The 19,113-nt window shown below is 30.5% G+C and overlaps 2 protein-coding genes across 6 annotated transcripts in view; one reads left to right on the forward strand and one right to left on the reverse strand.

The window, feature by feature from the left end:
• Positions 1-19,113, forward strand: part of LOC126858758 (protein numb) — a 63,037-nt gene that overhangs the window by 22,720 nt on the left and 21,204 nt on the right. For 2 of the 4 annotated variants that reach the window (XM_050609296.1, XM_050609297.1), the window contains exon 3: positions 7,250-7,290. Coding sequence is in view for 2 of the 4 variants with exons in the window: in XM_050609294.1 (XP_050465251.1) it covers positions 17,059-17,133 (75 nt within the window). In the remaining 2 variants the exon portion in view is untranslated. Of the gene's footprint in view, positions 1-7,249; positions 7,291-14,399; positions 17,134-19,113 lie in introns of those variants that run through there. The other 2 variants (XM_050609294.1, XM_050609295.1) reach the window with 2 other exon arrangements.
• On the reverse strand, positions 1,349-3,428 carry LOC126858793 (uncharacterized). 2 transcript variants are annotated; one of them, XM_050609390.1, is made up of 4 exons: positions 3,334-3,428; positions 2,998-3,162; positions 1,967-2,251; positions 1,349-1,739 (listed from the first exon to the last, which is right to left on the reverse strand). In XM_050609390.1, the coding sequence occupies exons 1-4, from the start codon at positions 3,376-3,378 to the stop codon at positions 1,536-1,538; spliced, it is 699 nt and encodes a 232-aa protein (XP_050465347.1). In that variant the 5' UTR covers positions 3,379-3,428; the 3' UTR covers positions 1,349-1,535. The 2 variants fall into 2 exon arrangements, with proteins under 2 accessions (XP_050465347.1, XP_050465346.1); XM_050609389.1 differs by having other exon boundaries at positions 2,992-3,162.

The raw sequence follows: 19,113 nt of genomic DNA on the forward strand, positions 1-19,113 counted from the left end.
GCATCTTGCTTTACCAGTTCTTGCGGTAGGTTTTGTTAACAAAGCGCTTTGTTCGAGTTGACCGCGATCACTTTGTCTTTTGCGTTATTTTATAAAGATTTTAAACTGTCTATTCATATAACTGAAGATTTACTGGAAAAAGATATTGCAAATGCAAAATTTAAAAGATAGTTTAATGAAAAAAAGAAATATATTCTAATTTTATTTAAAGAATAACCGTATACATTTTAATACTCGCCCGTTCTAGTCTTAATTCTAGATATATATTCAACGAAAAATATGTAAATTTTTCAAATTTTTATCTCTCCGCTGCGATTATACGTACTTGCAAATCGTAAGTTAACATACATGCTAGCTGTACACGTCTCTTCTAATACTTATCAATTTAAAGATTATTTTTACATTTTTGATTATATTTCGCTTTTTCTCGCAGTCACTAATTAGGCGCATATGTCATGAAGATGCACTCGCACCATATATTACTTTCTCTGTTTCTTTTTTTTTTGTTTATGCTGTGAGTAATATTATAATTAATATGATTACTCAACGATGAGTAATCGCGTAGTGCTGGGAGCAGTGATCTCTGATTCACCTGGTCGCTATCGTTTGTTTGTCATACCTTTCACAAATACAAAATGACAGAACCGTTGTTATAAAAAAAAAAAAAGAATTGTCGTTGTCTGACAGAGAATAAAGTAAACAGCAAAACAATGCGAGATGATACTTTCTGATTAACGTGGACACGGTTAACGTGAGCATACACAACGCCTCTTTCACTGTCTGATTATTGTGTAGTCTCCTGTAACGAAAACAATGTGAACGTTGTGGTTCAATGGTGACATTGATCGGTTCTTCGTCTCCTCTCTCATAATCGACGTCAATAACGATTTTATATGTCGCGCCCATTAGACCGATTTTATGTATATTATATTTAAGCTCACAATGTTTAAGTTATTTTTAGATTCTTTTTTATTTATTCTCTCATTTACATTATTTTTTCAGTCTTTTTTTATTTCACCAAATTCTCCTTTATATTATCTCTTTCTCATATTTATATTTGCTATTCGCATTTATTAATTACAACCAAGGCGTTCAAACTCTATTACTTAAATTGATTATGCATAGTCTTGTTATTTTTTATAATCGAAGAAATTTTATATATTTTCTTAAGTTTTATTTCTTTGAAAAATTTCTCAGAAAAACACTGTTACATAAAATTGACAAATACTGTAATAAGACATAATAAAATTACTAAAATTTTTTCTTACATTATTACATTTTTATATTTATCTCTATTAGTTCCTTAAAACTATCATTTTTATTTAAAAGATAAATATAATTATGATAATATTTTTTAATGCTATTTATTAACTGTTTACATTTTTGAAAATATGTGCATATTATTACTTATAGTGCTTTGCATATTATAAAGAAAAGAATCTTGATCATAACATTCATAACAATAATATGTATCTATAATAATATATATATAGTGCAGTAATATAGAGTGAGCGCTCACATATTAATTGAATAATTTATGTGAATATTTGCATAATGCTTTGAATGCAATGTCCCGTATCGGCGAGAAGTCCACAGAAATATTCAAGGTTAAATTGATGAGATAAATTTTCGTAACATCTTATTACATCAGGGAGAAGAGGGATCAAATTGAAGGGATAAACCGTAAGAATTTCAGATATTGCAATGCCAAGAAGTCCATCGACATCAGCTAAGCCTCTCTGAAAAATGAATATGATAAGTATATTAGAGATTTTTCGAAAAATTTTTCTAACGATCACAATTTCATCACAATTGCAGAAAAAAATTGGTAATTTCTTGGAATATTAAAACATTTAAATATTTCTAATTATCTAACTATAATTTAAATAGTTTGAAAATTTTACATTATTATCAGACTTTAAAATTTAAGACGAGTAAGAATAAAAATTAATATTAAAATATTTACGTTTATTATATTGAGGAACGAAGTTAGATTGAGAGGTTTCTGCAGATATTGTAACGTATCATCCACATCTTTCGTTAGACCTTTTTGCACATTACTTGCCAGATCGCTCAATCTTTTTATGTTTGTATTGACTGAAAGCGTTTCATTTCTATTTCTTAAGCAGGAATTAAAAGCCGATGACAATTGAATGATAGTCTCACGTCCTTTGAGAAAGAGTTTAATGCATGAAGCATTATCGGTCTGAACTTTTTTTAGGTATTCTTTTAAAATATTTTCAATGCCAAGCTGTGAATAGATATTTATAAAAAATTAATAATTTACATTTTTTTTAATGCTATTGTATCAAAGAGAAACATTTCCATAAAAGTTAATTTTTCTTGATGAGAAGAAAGAAAACTAAAAAAAAGGGCGTTATGCTCCAAAATAAATAAATTAAAATGCGTATGGTAAATGTGTTTAGAGTTTTATATGTAAAGTCTCAATAATTAACAATAAACTTGATAATTTAAAAAAAAATGCAAATTTATTCCATTAACTTTATTAGATTACGTGATATTATGAGTTTACGAAATTCGTAGAGAACAGCAGAACACATTCGGAGAACAGTAATATTATTCTTTAGACTAATTTACGGTAATATTATGCAGTATTAATAACAGCATATCAAACTTTTTCTATTATTATTAGTATTTTTATTTAATAATTTCTACTTTTACTATTTACTTTTACTATTATAACACAAGCAATTTGCATTTAACGGATATTAAAATTAAACATGAATACTGAATTTGATGAAATATAATCTAATACAATATCGAATAAAAAAATTACAAGCTCTACTTCTGCGAATATAATATAGAAAAACTGATGTATTAAAAAAGTACAATATTTTTTCTAGCAATTGCTTGACAATTACTAATTATTCTTTTGCAAACATGAAATAATCCGGTCAGAAATAACTTAACGATGTAATTTAATGTATCTGCACGTTACGTTTTGATAGTTAAATTTATGTTGAAACTTACGTTTACGTTTGATGCATCACTTTTAAGATTTGGAATGTCACTGTCTACTGGAGGATTAATTTTCAGAGGATCACTGTTTATTGGAGGATTAAATGAAGGTTGTCTTGGTATAATATACGGTAATAGATTGGGAGGTAACGGATTAAAACCTTTTACATTTGGGAAGTTGAGCTAAAATTAAAAGTAAATGTATAAGTACAAAACATGTAGCAGACATATGCACATGTAATTATTTTCAATATATGAGAGAATTATTATCATTTTTAATATATTCAATTTTATTTTATTTTTAATTTTTATGATGCAAACAACTATTTTAGATTTAAGAATCATGATACTTACGGAAATGGCTACGATAACGCAACTTATAGTGATAATTTTTAACATTGTTGTTGTGATGTATTACACCTCACGATTTTTCAATAATAATATTTTTTCAAAACTCACGCGTTTATATATAACATATCCACCTCCAACCTTCATAAGATATTGTCCAGATATGCAAATTAACTTGTCAAACTTCGACCATTCATATTACTATGCAGTTGCTCTAATTAGCTTGAATAAATAATGATTCTAACATACAAAATGTATTACTCAGAAAGAGCTTCGTATTTTACTTTTGTGATGTATTATGTTATTATCTTTTTGAGTCATTTTATTTTGCTTGTGATAATTTTTTATCTATAATAGATATTATAATATGTACATATATCTATACATACTATAATAAAATATATTAAATATATTATAACAGAGAATCTCTGTTTCTGTGTATTATATACATATAAATGTACGTAAATTTTAAAAGAAAGTTTTAAGTCACAGAAAATGTTATGTGCTCAATATATAATTTTATTGAATAAATAATATTTTAAATATTATTATACTGTCATAAAAAAAAAATTATTTTGCTAATTAACAATTTTATTGTGCAAGGCACAATGATATAAGTCAAATAATATCCTCCTTGGTTCTTTATTGCAATATATACAGTTATGCTTTGTTTTTACACTTGTCGACAGCTTTATGTAGCACGATGTGTATTGGTCTTACTAGTAAATGCGGACAATATCGTCGAATTCGAAAGCAGAAAGAAGATAAAGTCTTGGTTTTTCTTTCCAATCTCATTTTTTGATTTTAATCATCCAATTAAGTCATCCAATCTAGTATAAGAAAATATATTTTTGTCAACAATATCTATATATGCATTGTTTCCTTTTATACTTTATTTTTTTAAGACGAAAAGATATAAACTTTTCTGAAATACATGGTTTTATGGTTGTTATTGCGATTGCTTTTGTTGATTTTTAGAAAAACTGTACGTTGTGTAATTACATAAGTAGTTATATAGAAATTAGATTTTTAAATAACATATTATAACATTATCTTATCGTTTAATGTATGTTTCGATTTTGAAATGGAAAGAAAAACTATATTTAAAAAATGTATTAACTATATATATATTAACTATATATTAACTACTATATATAACTAAATAAGTTCAAGCATAATATTTTCACATAGAAACACAAATATTGATATAAAAAATTAACATTACTTTTGTCTATGTGCGATATAAATATTATTTTCTTTCATTATGTATAATGCTATTCTCACGCCTTCATTCTTTCACTCGACTCTTTATTTCCACATTCTATTTTTCTCTTACATTTTCATTCTATCGCTTTTTCTCTCCTATCTCTGGAGCATTGTTCCTATTTATTAATGTCATACAATTAAACATTATTGAGAAAGAAAATGTTTAAATATTACGATTTAGATGTGAACAAACTTTGTATTTATTTCGCCATTTAATAATATCGAATAAATAATACAGAAATTAGGAATATATATTGAATAAAGTTTATTTTCATTAATAATTATATTTCATTAATAAAATCTGCGTGAATGTCGGATAGTCACACAGAAAATTACATGCGATAGCAATAAAATTCTTAAAAAAAATATATATATATATATTTTATATAATTTTATATAATATTTTATATAATAATTTTATATAATATATAATATTTTATATTAATATATATATATATATATATTTTATATATTTTTATATTATATATATATATATATATATATATATATATATATATATATATATTATGTATAAAATTTCTTTTCTATAATTACATAGAAAATGCTTTGAAAATGTAGCCCCACTTTGAAAATGTAGTTTATTGCATGATTAAAATAAATTTAAGATAGACATTACATGTAGTCGAAAGTGATAGTAACTCTTAAGTGCTTTTAGATTTCGAGCATCCTTCTCGTGTGCTCTTGATCTACACTTCTAGAATTTGCTATTACAAATTTAATAATTTTTTTTTTACTACATCCGCGATTAAATTATAATGGTTATCTTGAGAATAATAAAATGTTTGGAGATAAAAAAGAATAGAATATTGTAAAATACTATTGAATAAAATATTAGATTGTTGGATTTAATCAAGTCATCGATACAATTCAAGCGAGACTTACACTTTAAACAGAATTGTTTCGAGGACAAAACTGTAATTCTTGGGAACGATATACGCGTTCAATTAGTTACTCGAAGTTGTTGGAATTGAAAGTGAGGCATAACGTCAAGATCAGTATGCCACTGATGAAAATGCGAGCACGCTGATTGCCGTTAGAACCAGCCTCGCGACACGCACACACATATATGTATGTTTACGCACGCATTCGCGCTCAGATATGTACGAGTTTCACCCCTATAAAATATTCCCATAGGAGAAGCCCACAGGGTGTCGTGGGAACGGTCTCGCTCGATATAAAGTGCCATGCACATTTTTATGGGGCGCGTAGACGTTCAAGTAGCACGGGGATTCCTTTGTAACGAATCGATGACGAGTCTTCTCGCCTGGGAGTCGCCACATCGAGTCAATCCAAATGAGAATATATTTTTCTACCCTCCTCCGAAAGAGTATCATGGGAGATGCAACTCCAATTTTCTGCAGAGCGTCTCGCGCAACCTGTCCTCAGCAAAATTCTTACTTTTATGCATGAGAAAACATTTTCGATATGTAAAATTAATTTTTACTAGAATTATAACATGACTCACAACATTTATAACATTTAACTTTAGTTTAAGGTATAATTCCAATTGACTAGTGTATAATAATATTGAAATAATTTTCTCTCTCTCTCTCTCTCTCTCTCTCTCTTTGACATTTGTTTAAAAATGAAATAATCGTAACTCGTATATAAGTTTCTGTTAAAGCAAATTGCGTAAATTTTTGTAAACATATATTTACACTTTTGCCGATAAATTTTTTTGCATTAAATTCTTAGAAAAGTATATTTGTTATTTTTTGTTAAGTTTTATTTATTTTTTTATAAATTAAACACAATGAATTAAATAAATTTTTTTTTTAATAAAATTAATTTTATTTTAACAAAATATTTTTTATAATAAATAATATTATTACGAACAAACACAACTGCATTATTCTATTATAAGATGCCAAATTTAAGCAACAAAATCATTAATTTTTAACATGAATTGATTATAAGAGAGAATTAAGTTTCAAGTTACCGGTAAATTTTAGCATGTTTGCAAGTTGATATACATGTATGTATACACTAGCTATGAAGTGATTTATTTTGACATGTTAGTTACTTAATTGCCAAATTTCAGAACATAAATCAAGACATGTTTTCTTTTCTCTCTCTCTCTCTCTCTTTCTCTCTCTCTCTCTTCTAAAATAAAGACGATAAATTACAATTATCATCTACTAAATCAAATCCATTATAACATTTTAAAATATTATTCCCTATAAAGCCTTGTCATCGAAGGGTCATTAATTTCACGCTGCTTTGCACACATTTAGGATCACAAAAGCATTCTTTAATTGAATTTTTTCCGGTAGCTATTTAAGCGAATTTGTAAAACTCTTCTTGACTCTTATGACAACAATAGATATTAAAAACTTGTTATGCGATATGCGATGTTATGTATTAATTTTTTACAAATATTTTTTTTCAATTAATTATAATTCTAGATTTATTCACAAATGATGTATCATTAGGTAACTTATAATTTTATAAATCTAGGTATGCTTTATTTATTACTGCATACATTTCATCAAAGAAATATTTTCAGATATTTAATGAAGTTAATTATCAGCTGAGTGTGTATCTCTGAAATAATTTCTACACATATTAATACTACATACATAATGACATGTAATTTTTCTCGAACCTGTGTAACATACAATTTCTATTTTTTCAGGTGAAAACTGAATTGTTGGGTCGGAATCTATAAAATTTTTGGTGAGTTTTTAATTATATCTATCATATTATATAATATATAGCATATAATTATATCTATCAATTATATCTATCTAATTATTATTCTATCTAACTATTAATATTCTTTGAAAAATGAATTAAGTTCTAGTATTGTCTTTTAATTTTAATGTTGTGTGTTCTCTCTCTTTTAAAAATATAACAGAATAGGGTACTGATAAAATAAGCAATGTGAATAAAATCCACACATCTGCTCGGACATTTTGATTCATTTCCTGTATATTGGAATATCGATCATATGTGCTCCCAATGATTATAATATGCTCTTTGTACGAAATTCTGGGAGCATGCGATTATATGAGTAAATAGATTAGATGCAAAAATAATAAAACACAACGTGATATTGTGTATTTTAGTATTATGGTATTTATGTATGATATTTATGTATGTGAATAGCAGTTATTTTTTTTTAGAAAAAGAATTCACGCAGATAATACGTGAATGAAATATATGAACAAAATAAATAAATATAAAAAAGTGATTTAAAAAATACGGTTAAAGTTAAACCTATTAAATTTTATTTTAATATGCAATATAGTAAAAAAAATTTTATATTACTCTTGATAATTATATATTGAAGTTATTTTGCCACGAATGCAATTATTAATAAACGTTGTATTTAGCTATATTCTATATGTTGAAGAATTAAAGCTTAAGACGAAAAATAATTTGTATTCGTTCAATCTGCGTTAAGGTGAAATCGATTTTAAATTCATTCAAGGATTCTTAAGAACGTATTGATTTCTACTGTTTTCAGGTCATGCTATAATGCAATATATGGTACAGTGACCTATAAATTTGCTCACATTTACATTTGGGTATTAAAATTTTTTTAAATCTTTCTTTTTTTTTAATTTTTAAATTCTATTATATAACGCTATAATATATATAGAAGATGTAAGAACGTATATATGATAAAATAAATATTTGTATCTAAAATTTAGAAAAAAAGGAAAATAGCACAAACACGCTTAATATTTAAATATATGAAAAATGTGAGTCATTGCATTATAAAATATTATAGTGCACTTACATACTTCATTTTTTTTTAAATAGCAAATGTGCAGGTATTTTTTAACATTAAAAATATTTAACATTAGAAATATTCTCATTTTCTTGCCAATTTAAAAGCCCAGAACTCTGAATGAGGAAACATTTCTACATTCATTCATTTGAATATTTTATTTGAAATATTTTACTGACGATTTCAATGTTAATTAAGGTGATAGGTGATCATCGAGTCACTACTGAAGACTGATTAAATAATTAGCATAAAGTCTAATCATTTCCGCTGAAATTTCGCTGATACATTGCGAATGCGTTGTATAAAATGCACTTGCGATTGTAAAAAACGCACTTTGAATCTTTCCGAACTTATTTGCCAAACTAACTGTTTGTTGAATGTTCACGAAGCTTTCACTCATAAAACGAAGATCAATTTGTCTGCCCAATCAATGTTTGATGACACGCGGGAGGCCAATGACGACATGTTATGCTTCGTTAATTGCCATAATCCGATTTTACGTTGCGATTAAACGCGTGTATACTCATCTATTGCCGTGTACAAATAACAATGCTATTCATGACTCCATTATTATACGGCACTTATTGTGTGAACCATAAAGAAGGAAAGGGACGCTTACGGGGCCTTGACTTAGAATTCCCATGACACATCCTCCACCTTTTTTCGCAATCCGTTTTATGGCGATAGAAACGGCATCTTTTATAGCAAAGAATAATAAGATACAGGAACGATTTACATCTCATCTATATCAGATGACTTCGATTTCTTCCGCCTCATAATAACTATCGAACTATCGGCCGGTTCCGAGAATTGTCGATTCCCACGGATTCCTTTCTCCGTTCAGAATGAATGCCCATCGGATACTACTACTTAAAGACTGTGTTTGCGTCATGCTTAATTTACTGAATCGCGGTTGATTTGCAGTAAGAAGTGAGTAACGGTGGAGAAGAAAGCGCTCATTAGCGCGCAATCTCTCAACGGGCGAGACAGCCACGCTGCAAACAAAGCAACCGTCAAGTAAAATGAATAAGGCCTTGTTATTCCGTCGTATAACTTACAGGGTGTTATTAACACGGATAAGACATTTCTCTCTTTGAGTGCAACAGCAACTTCTTTATAAAATTCTACATGGTTACACTAAATGACGTTTATCAAACATTAATACTAGTTTCTTGCGTAACTAATATCATCATGAAAACTAATAATTATATTTATGTAACTAATAGAAATAAAAAAAAGAATGATGAGAATAGAAAAGATTCAATATTGAATCTTAAGAAAGTCGGATAAAAAACAAGATATTATAATATTAAAAACCACGCTGTAATACATGTATAATAAATACGTGTATATGCAATAATTATAGTTTATTATAATTATATACGCCATGTTTATTGAAAAATGTCAACGTTTACGATCAAACGATTTAATTTCTTCGAACCGACCTGTTAAAATTTAATCGTTGTGGAAAACAAACGCAATTCCTGCATCGCAATTAGCAAACACGTTAAACGCGCCAACATTCTAGCGAATGATCGCCCCCATCTAGTTAGCAGTATGCCAACGGATACCCGTAATGAATAAATTTTAATTGGAAACGCGATTTTCTTTTTTTTTTCTCTTTCTTTCTAGGGACTCGTGATATCGCTTTATCGTATTTTATTTTCATCAGTCTCGCTACGATATTATCGGATTAATCGGATTTCGAGCAAATGCGACTTGACTTCTTTTATTTTCCAAATTTCTATAATTGATAGAGTTCTCTGACTTCCCCAAACAAGAATTTTTGTTACGTTTCAAAAAAAGTTTTACCAATTAAATGTGAAAAAATATTTATTTATCATAATCTGAAAATAAAACTCATCATTTATTCAAATATTATGCCTATATTTAGGAAATTCTTATAATGAATCGAATAATCTTGTTCTAATCTAAATTCTAAATTCTAATAAATTTACATAGTTGCATAATATAATTATAATTGACTGTATTAAAAGATAATTTTTTAGATTTTCTTTTAATTGGGCAAATATTATTATGCAATTTCACGTTCGTATAATAGAAATATTTAAGCTGTAAATGACGTTTGCAGTATTGTATCTATTTAGAAAAGTTTGAGAATCCAGAGAACTTGCTGCGTTTTAATTAATTGCCAAAGTAGGATAATTACGCTTGAAACTTTCCGACAATGGAGAGATGGTATGTGTATCGGAGCACATGCATTCGTATCGGTACCTGCCAGCTCGATATGCATGGGAATATACCGGCATGTGGTTTTGTCACGGCCATATGGCGCATCCGTGGACGCACGTGCGAGAGAGAATAGAAAGGCACGTACTTTTTTTTTATATAGAACGTTATTATTTTTCACAAAAAAAAAGATTCGAAGTATTGGAGACTGTGAGGGCGTGCATTGATATACAACTGTAACAAACATTTCAATATTTTAATAACATTGTATTTTCTTTAATGATATGAATTTTGACAGGTTATTATCTTGAAGGTATATTAAAAGTAATATCTCTTTGTTAAAAGGACTGTCCTGATTATTTTTATCGTGTATTATATGTATAATGGAATATAAAAATGAAAATTGTAAATTTATAATGAGAAATATTCCACTTTATTTACGATAAAATTTATTCAGTTGCGAACCGACGGCTAAAATGACATAATGCACTCTCATATAAAATGCAAGTATTCGTCTATTGACGCAGACAGATTTTGCAATAGTATATTATATTCCCGAAACCGGTACCGACAACATACCTGCGAACAACACGCCATAACTTATATTGAACGAGTATTTCAAACTTGCTTGTAGTTATAATTCATAAATGAATACATTTAATACTGACAATATCTTCATTATGATTTTAAATTCGCATTTATAATAATTAAAATATTATTAGATTAATATGAATGCGTTTAGTAATGGAATACATATTGAAAAAAAGGTCTTAATGTAAATGTTTAAGTTTTACCAATTTAATAAATATTGGAAAGTTTGTTCTCAAAAGTTTTTTCCGTTAAAGGAAAGTATTTTTATCAAAGAATTTAATATTCGATATCAAAAATCGATATGAAAAATGAGCATGACATACAATATAATTTTCAGTATTTTTAAAGTTTAAAACATATTACACAAAAAATCTTTTATATATATAATATAATTTCAAACGTCTTAAAAGCTTTCGCATTTCACTTTTTAGAACTATATAATAGAAACTTAATGGACGCTTTTTGTATATATTTTACATTCTATTTATACGAATATTTTTCTTTTCTGGGGACTTGCATGTTTTACATTTTAATAATTATTAATATAATAAACATTATAAACACTTATATTTATAAAACTATTAGAAAATGAATATTTTATTACAATTTTTAGATAACTTATTAAAAATAAATTTGATATACCGAATTATTAATTATTTTCTAATATCGATGTTATTATTATTTTGGTAATTTTATTATCTGCCAGACGAACATTAAAGGCCCACAGATTCGGACAACCATGAAGGGTGTTACCGAAATAGCAATGCAATCGCAGTTGCAGGTCTTGTGAAAGGATGTTGGGAGTTGCCCTTCGATCGGCGAGACGCAAGTGCACCTACCGTTCGTTACTCTTTACACCTGTGCTCACGCATAGCGCACCAGTATTTTCAGTGTGCGTGCGTTACGCCGTATTGTGAAACTCTCATATATGCGTATACCGTGCGTAATGTGAAAAAAGTCCGACCGAAATAGCCGCAGCTGGGTGACGCGTCATTGCGGTTCACGACCTTTTTTGAAACGGCCGCGGAGATTTTTGCCGCACGCAGAAGGGACAAAGTAATCGTGTATTAAAATAGCACGTTATGCCAATTGCCGCAATATAATCATATATATGTCAAGTTGATAAAAAAGAAGGATAAAAGACGAAACATTTAATTTTGTTGATCAAAGTTATTTTTGCTGACAAAAATAGAGTCCAACATTCATATTTAATGTAGTCCTTGAGGACTGTAAAAGAATGAGACATATATTTTTCAAACCCGGAAGATAACCTTGAGCTGTTTAAAAGCTTTTATATTTCTGTTATTACAAACTCTGAGATGCTAAAAAAAAAAACCAAATGTATTTTTCTTTTGATTGTGTATTTTTTATCTATCTATATTTTTATATTTCTTTTTCTAAATTTTTACGAAGTTTTTATCATATACTATAATCAAATTACCATCATCAACAATTTTGACAGAATCACTAGCTACTTCTTTAAGATTGATTGAATGAAAACGTAAATTGTTTTAAGATTTAATGTAGTTGTATATTTATCAAATGTGGTGAGCCTCTGAAACAAACTTCCTGCATTTAATGTTCATATTTGGTTTTCGAAATACCAACGACGTAGGAGAGTAAAGGCAGATGTTGAGTTTCTTTCATCATCTTTCTCGCACACCCTTAAACGCGAAAAATAAATCCACATATCACAGCTGCTTGGAGAAAAAGCGAGGACTCATATGTCATTGAGAAGTTTTAGTGCTGTTAATTGTTACTTATATCTTGCTTAATTAAATCTTAAGGTATATATATAATTTGCTTAAAGTCTTATTTCTACTTAATATGATCTCTAGTTTTAAGCTGTGTGGAATAGTATTAAATAATCCCGATCAAATTAAGAATTTTTTTTATTATATATATATATATATATATAATATAAAATAATTGCCTCTAATATAATCAATTAATTTAATTGTTTTTAACTTGACTGATTTTCAGCTTAAATAATTATTTAATATATCGCTTTTATATTATCTTCTGTCATATAAAACATTAAACTTTGCGGTCCTGAGGAGTGAGATTAAATTTTGATAAGTTGCATTTTCAATTATAATTTGCATAACGAAAAAAATTTGTCACAAATATGAAAGATAATTAATTCAACAGGCTTTTTATAGTGGAAAGTGTCATAAGTTTTCGATATTTTTTATAGTATTTGATTGTTGTATATCCAAAACCAAAACAGATTCTATAGCGAGAGAGCTTACACCGAGAGGAGAGAGAACTCCGCGATAAACTTCTCTCGGTCGTGTCTCAGCAGATGTACGAGCATTTGCTGCGGCAGGCGGCAGCTGCTCCTCTCATCGCCGTAAACTTCGAATATCCACCCCGGCTCTTCATTTCGAATTAACCCCGAACTCTCTATCATCCCCGGTCTCAATAAACTAATGTCGTCCGCAAGAGATCGCAACGATGATTTCTGGATCGCGTCGATGTAAATTTCTCCGATCCAGCTCGAGAACCGAACTCGGGTCGTTCTCGGAAGGTATAATCAGGCGAAAAACCGGTTTCGCGTGATTGAACCTCGAGCGGAAAGTCGATAGTCGGGGTACTGTTGGCACTAACTATATCCCTGAGATCCCCAAGGTAGGGAGAAGAAAACAACCTGGATCTGACTCGGGCCAAGGCATTCATTCGTTGGAAAGAAGAGGAAGGACTGACTTTTATTCGGTTGCTTTCAAACAGGATAATGCCTTGTATTATATACGTTCCTGGAATTTTATATAAAATATGTTGCATGTAATATATTTATGCACATGCGTTTGTAAAAGGTGATACGAAATGCTTAATCAATTTTAGTCACAATTTTTTATTCCGTAATTCAGGAAATGAAACACATATATAAAAATAACACAATGTAAAATTTGTATTAATAATATAATTTCTGTAAAATTTATAAGCATAGTATTTGCGAAGTATTTTTCAATAGAGGACTATTAGAAAGTCTGGAAACATTTATCGAGAAAAATCGAGAACTGGAATTTAAAAAATTTACAATAATAAATGAAAATACAATCTCTTATCCAAGAGAATCATGAAATATAGAATGTCTAGTTGTGGCATATATTGTAATTAAATATTGTATATATTTGCCAAGCGAATATAAATGATAAAGTTTTTTCACAAAGGAAGGGTCCCGTAATTCTATATCTGTCCCTGACAAGCGACAGTGAGTGGGATTGAGCGACCTGGGCCCATTGGACCCTCGGCATTCGCGTCTGTGAAGCCTCTCAGGGAGGGTTGTCGGGTATCCGTTGGGGCTCGCTTATGCCGGAGAATATACACCATCGAACAAAGTCTTCCCATACCGGATCCGGTGAAAGTTCATAATGTTGCGTCGCGTTGTTCTTCGCGGCAAAAGTGCGACGGCGCGACGGTGTATTCCTTTCAGATCTGAATTTTATTGACAAGTGCTCGTTCAAATTTCACGTTTTTCGTTGTTTCGTTAACGTTGTTGAATCATCTACCTATGTCGCCTGTGAGTCCCCGTCCAGATGGCGTGTTCGTTATTGCATGAAAACGTTGAGCGTTCATTTGAAAACCGTAGGCAACGTCAACGCCCATTGGATTACCTGAAAAATTTTTCTCTATCTGAATTATCAAACACTTTTTAAACGCAAATACTTTTTTTGTTTATGATTTTTTAATGACTTCTTCATTGAGGTGCGCTATTCGGATTTTATTGTGCTGTGCGGTCTCTTTATTTTATTCATTTTATTAGATAAATTTGAAGTAGAAAAAAGTGACGGATGATTCTTCTCCAAAAGTGATTCTTCTGAAAAATTGTCAGGCGACTGGATTCTACGAGGAATCAAACGTACTTTTCAGTTCCGGTGGGGTCGCCGGAAGTAGCTGAGCGTGACGGGGCTAACGGAAAAACGTGGGAACTCGGATCGCCCAGCCGCACTCCACCGCTCCATTAGTCGGCGCACGCTAAACAACCTCGTAGATAATCGCATTATACACTTTGCGACAAATGTTGCGCTATCCCGGGAAAACTTCCACCGCGAGCTGCTATCGTATTTAAGTTCTCCTCGAATTGACAGTGCAAAGGAGGACGAGTACAGCATAAAAGAGCCGTAAAAAAAAGGAAGAAAAAAAGAAAATAAAGGAAGAGATCAACTTGTTTGTTGTTGAGGTGATGCCTTAATTGCCTCGTCGGGAACACTCAACGACTATTCAATTAGATGGGTGGGAAAACATCGTATCGATTAAACTGTAAAAGACTCGCGATAAGGAAATTCACAAGAGAACGAGTTCATAAAATACACCGAAGTCTCCTTCCGCTGTGACCTTATTAATTAGCATTAAGGCGGTGCAAAGTCAGTTTAATTGAATGTTCTCTCGAGGTATCTCTCAAACTCCAAGAGAAAAGGTCCAACTATAGAGCATTTAAATATCGGATATTTGAAAGTTGAATGGAGTTAATTCTAGTCTAAAATGAGTCTCCGACTGTTTAACTAAATTTTTTATTTATGCAAATAAAATTTGTAACGAGATTCGTAAAATTCGTATTAGAACTGTCTTAGAAGATCACACGACGTCGATTGCGATTCAAGAATTGCGATGAAAACGAAATCTGCGAGAGAGCGAGAAAAGTACGATCGGAATTTGTGATGGTCTTAAATATATAGACAGTAATAGACATATTGAGGACACGCAATCATCGTTTAAAAATAACAAAACGGAAAGAAATCGCTAAGGAAACATCATCACGCAAGACAAAGCTAACTTCATTGTAGCCTAACGTGCAGTAGAATACGCGGTTTCCCGCTGTTTGTCCGTGGAGGTACTCTGTGGTATCTGTATGCGATCTGGCAGATTGAAAAGAGACAGAGCGAAGGCATTCGAAGAGAGGAAGGACTTAGTCGCGGGACCAGAAGCGAAGAGAGAGACTGATCGGAATCCCACTCTCCTCTAGGTAGAATCTGTGACGTCAACCTGGAGCAAGTTGTATGACCAGTTTGTTGGTAAAAAGAGGCAAAAGAGCAGAAGAAAAGGAAGGAAAAAAAAGAGGAAGGAGAGCGGGAGAAATAGGAGGAGGCAATAGTCTTCTCTCTCACATTCATCTGCGTTTTTACCAGTCGGCTCTCTCTAAGGCATTTCGTGCCGCCATGTCATCCGCGCACCACGACATCCATCAACAGCAGTAACGCGTTTGCCCCTTCTCTCTTTTCTCTCTTTCTCTCTCTATCTGTCTTTTTGTGGCACTCATTCAGTGGCCGTTGTGTCGGACTAAAATTACCCTGGTCGGCTGATCGCTGCGATCTGCGAAGCGCGAGCGGAGTGTTCGCTCCAGCGTGGAACGTTTCGGAGCTGATCGCGACGAGGAGGCGCATCTCGATGGCGGTTGCGATGCATCGAATGTATTAAACAGACGTCGCGTAACATCGGATCAGTGATATAATCGTTTCAAACCAGTGATATGATCAAGAAATCCTGCATGCGTTCGGTATCGCTCTTGATGATTAAGTGCACGTCGTTCCAAACGAGCTGATGAATAATACAGGAATTCGAAGTCTATGTTATAGCGGAGGCGAAAGAGGAGACCGAAAGGTCATCCGTTGAGGAATCGATGTGTAGACTCACGTAGTGCTTATAGTGGACCTTCCAAAACCTCATCGAGACGTTTGGATATCTCGAAGAAAAACTTCGTTGATTTTTCTCTCTCTCTCTCTCTTTCTCTCCCTTCCCATGTGTAAAAGATAAATGCGCCATAAAGATCACACCTGTATACCAGTGCGCACGAATGTCGTTGGATAGATAATTGGATACCGCGAATGGTTCACCAAAGGATACGTGAAACTTCCAACGGTCCGTCGTATTTGGATACTTGAAGTAGGTGATACTGCTCATCGTGAAAACATCGCTGCTCGAGAGAAATGGGAAACCACCCATCCGCCCACCAGCCACTCGAGAGGGCTACCAGCCATGCTGGAAATGGTCTTCGTCTCTCGGTACGTTATTGGTGTTGTTTTTACGTCAACTGTAACGTTTAGGGTTACTTGCGCGTGCTCTATTATCACCAGTATCTGCGATATGAGACGAAACTTTCATCCACGTGTATACACGTGGCTGCAATTATATAATCTCAGGGGGAATTTTGCTCAAATTGCATTAAGCTGCGAGATAATATCCATCGGTATCATCCTCTTTTAATACCACAATTTCTCGTCTAAAATTTCATAAATATATGAAATTGTTTAAAATCAAATATGAAGAAGTAATAGTAGAGATTTTATTTAATTCAAGTGCATTTTGATATACTTTTAACTAGATGTTTTTAAATTAATCTAGCTTTATAGAAATATTTAATATTGATAACTAAAGGCTTGTGAAAGCAGCACTCAACTGATATTTAATTAAAATTCACGCAGAGGACAAATTATCTTGAAATTCTTGGAGCTGATACGAGAATACGTTTCTAAAGTTTGATATATTTCATAGAGAATAACTTGTATTTCAATTTAATTAAAGAAAAGAAGAATACATTTTTTATATTTTTAAGATAAATCGTGTACTGCTGTTCTTTTTGTTCGTATAGTCATTTCAAATGGATCAAATATATTAATTCTGCAATTTTTATTTTATTTTTTCTTATCATATTATTTTCCGTATGCGCTTTACATATTTAGAAAAAAAGAAATGAGAAATAAAAATATTGGTTAGAAAAACATTATGAAAAAAGAACAGATAAAACAAACGCTTTTTTCTTTTAAATAAAATTTATCTTTTGTTTAATTAATTCTTACCTTAATATTATAGAAATATACAATATGCAATTTATTGTGTCTGATATTAAGTTGCTCGATAAAATTAATCGCATAATTATTTTTTTAGATAATTCATCATATTTTTACAAATATTTTTACAAAAAAAAATGATTGTTGAGTAACATTCACATTGTTATGATATTTTCTTTATAATTTTGAATTTTTCTTTATTATGAACAAACTGGAGTACTTTTATATATATAACCGAAATCTATCTACTATAAGAATTTGTATTATAGCGCACTATATCTTTATTTTTTTTTTATTTTTGCTTATTTATAATTGTAGTGACGTAATCGCTATGATAAAATTCATGAATATTAGCATGAATCGTAAATTGCATGGTTATGACGTGACTATCAACGTTTTTCCTTTCAAGTGTTTTGACCAAGCAAATGAAGGGACGGTTTATTCCACGCTTCATAAAATCCGAGATTTGCAGACGTAGGAAATGATGGTTTGCCCTTCTTATTGCTTCATTTTTCACTCTTTATCGCGCCCTTCACATGCATCCTTATTTCTCATTTTGTTCTCGCAATTTTCTACATACTGTGAATTAGACGTTTATTCATATAGTTCTTTAGATATTAAAGATGTTTATTCTCTCCTCCTATTTTTGAATGTTTAACACAACAATTTATTATATCTCTTATTTGTTATTATGCTATTATAAAATGAATAATATAATAATATCATAACTATATGCACAAAGTATTTATTCATTTAAACACTATATAGATGAAACAAATTTAAGAATATTTTTTTATTTTATAAAATATTAGAATTACGGCGTTTTTATATTATTTATTTATTTTTTTTATCTTATAATTTTAATGACATTATTATAAATTAAGTTCTCATCTGCTTGGTCCTTTTTGGAAGAATGATACTTTTTAAAAAATTAGATACTAAAAATATAATGTGTATAGAACTTTTATAACTTTGTTAAAAATTTATGAAAATATGTAAAAGTGGAATAAAATCGAATATTTGTTTCTAATATTGCTGACCGCACATCTCAGATATTTCTGATAACGAGAAATTTCATTAATCGGAGGACGTGACGTCAATCGCACCGATCATAGCATGACTAATATATCATTTTCGTTACGATGGTCGTTTCGTCATCGTGAATATTCCAATTGGCTTGTGAGAATTCGATTT

This window comes from Cataglyphis hispanica, chromosome 2 (genome assembly GCF_021464435.1).
Source record: "Cataglyphis hispanica isolate Lineage 1 chromosome 2, ULB_Chis1_1.0, whole genome shotgun sequence".
Classification (NCBI taxonomy): domain Eukaryota; kingdom Metazoa; phylum Arthropoda; class Insecta; order Hymenoptera; family Formicidae; genus Cataglyphis; species Cataglyphis hispanica.

What these genes read in the sequence shown, in the direction of transcription:
- LOC126858793 (XM_050609389.1), bottom strand. Translation starts at nt 3,378, where the DNA reads ATGTTAAAAATTATCACTATAAGTTGCGTTATCGTAGCCATTTCC. An exon ending in GCGTTATCGTAGCCATTTCC is followed by an intron (nt 3,163 to 3,333) that starts GTAAGTATCATG and finishes TTTTAATTTTAG; the next exon opens with CTCAACTTCCCAAATGTAAA. An exon ending in GTGATGCATCAAACGTAAAC is followed by an intron (nt 2,252 to 2,991) that starts GTAAGTTTCAAC and finishes ATCTATTCACAG; the next exon opens with CTTGGCATTGAAAATATTTT.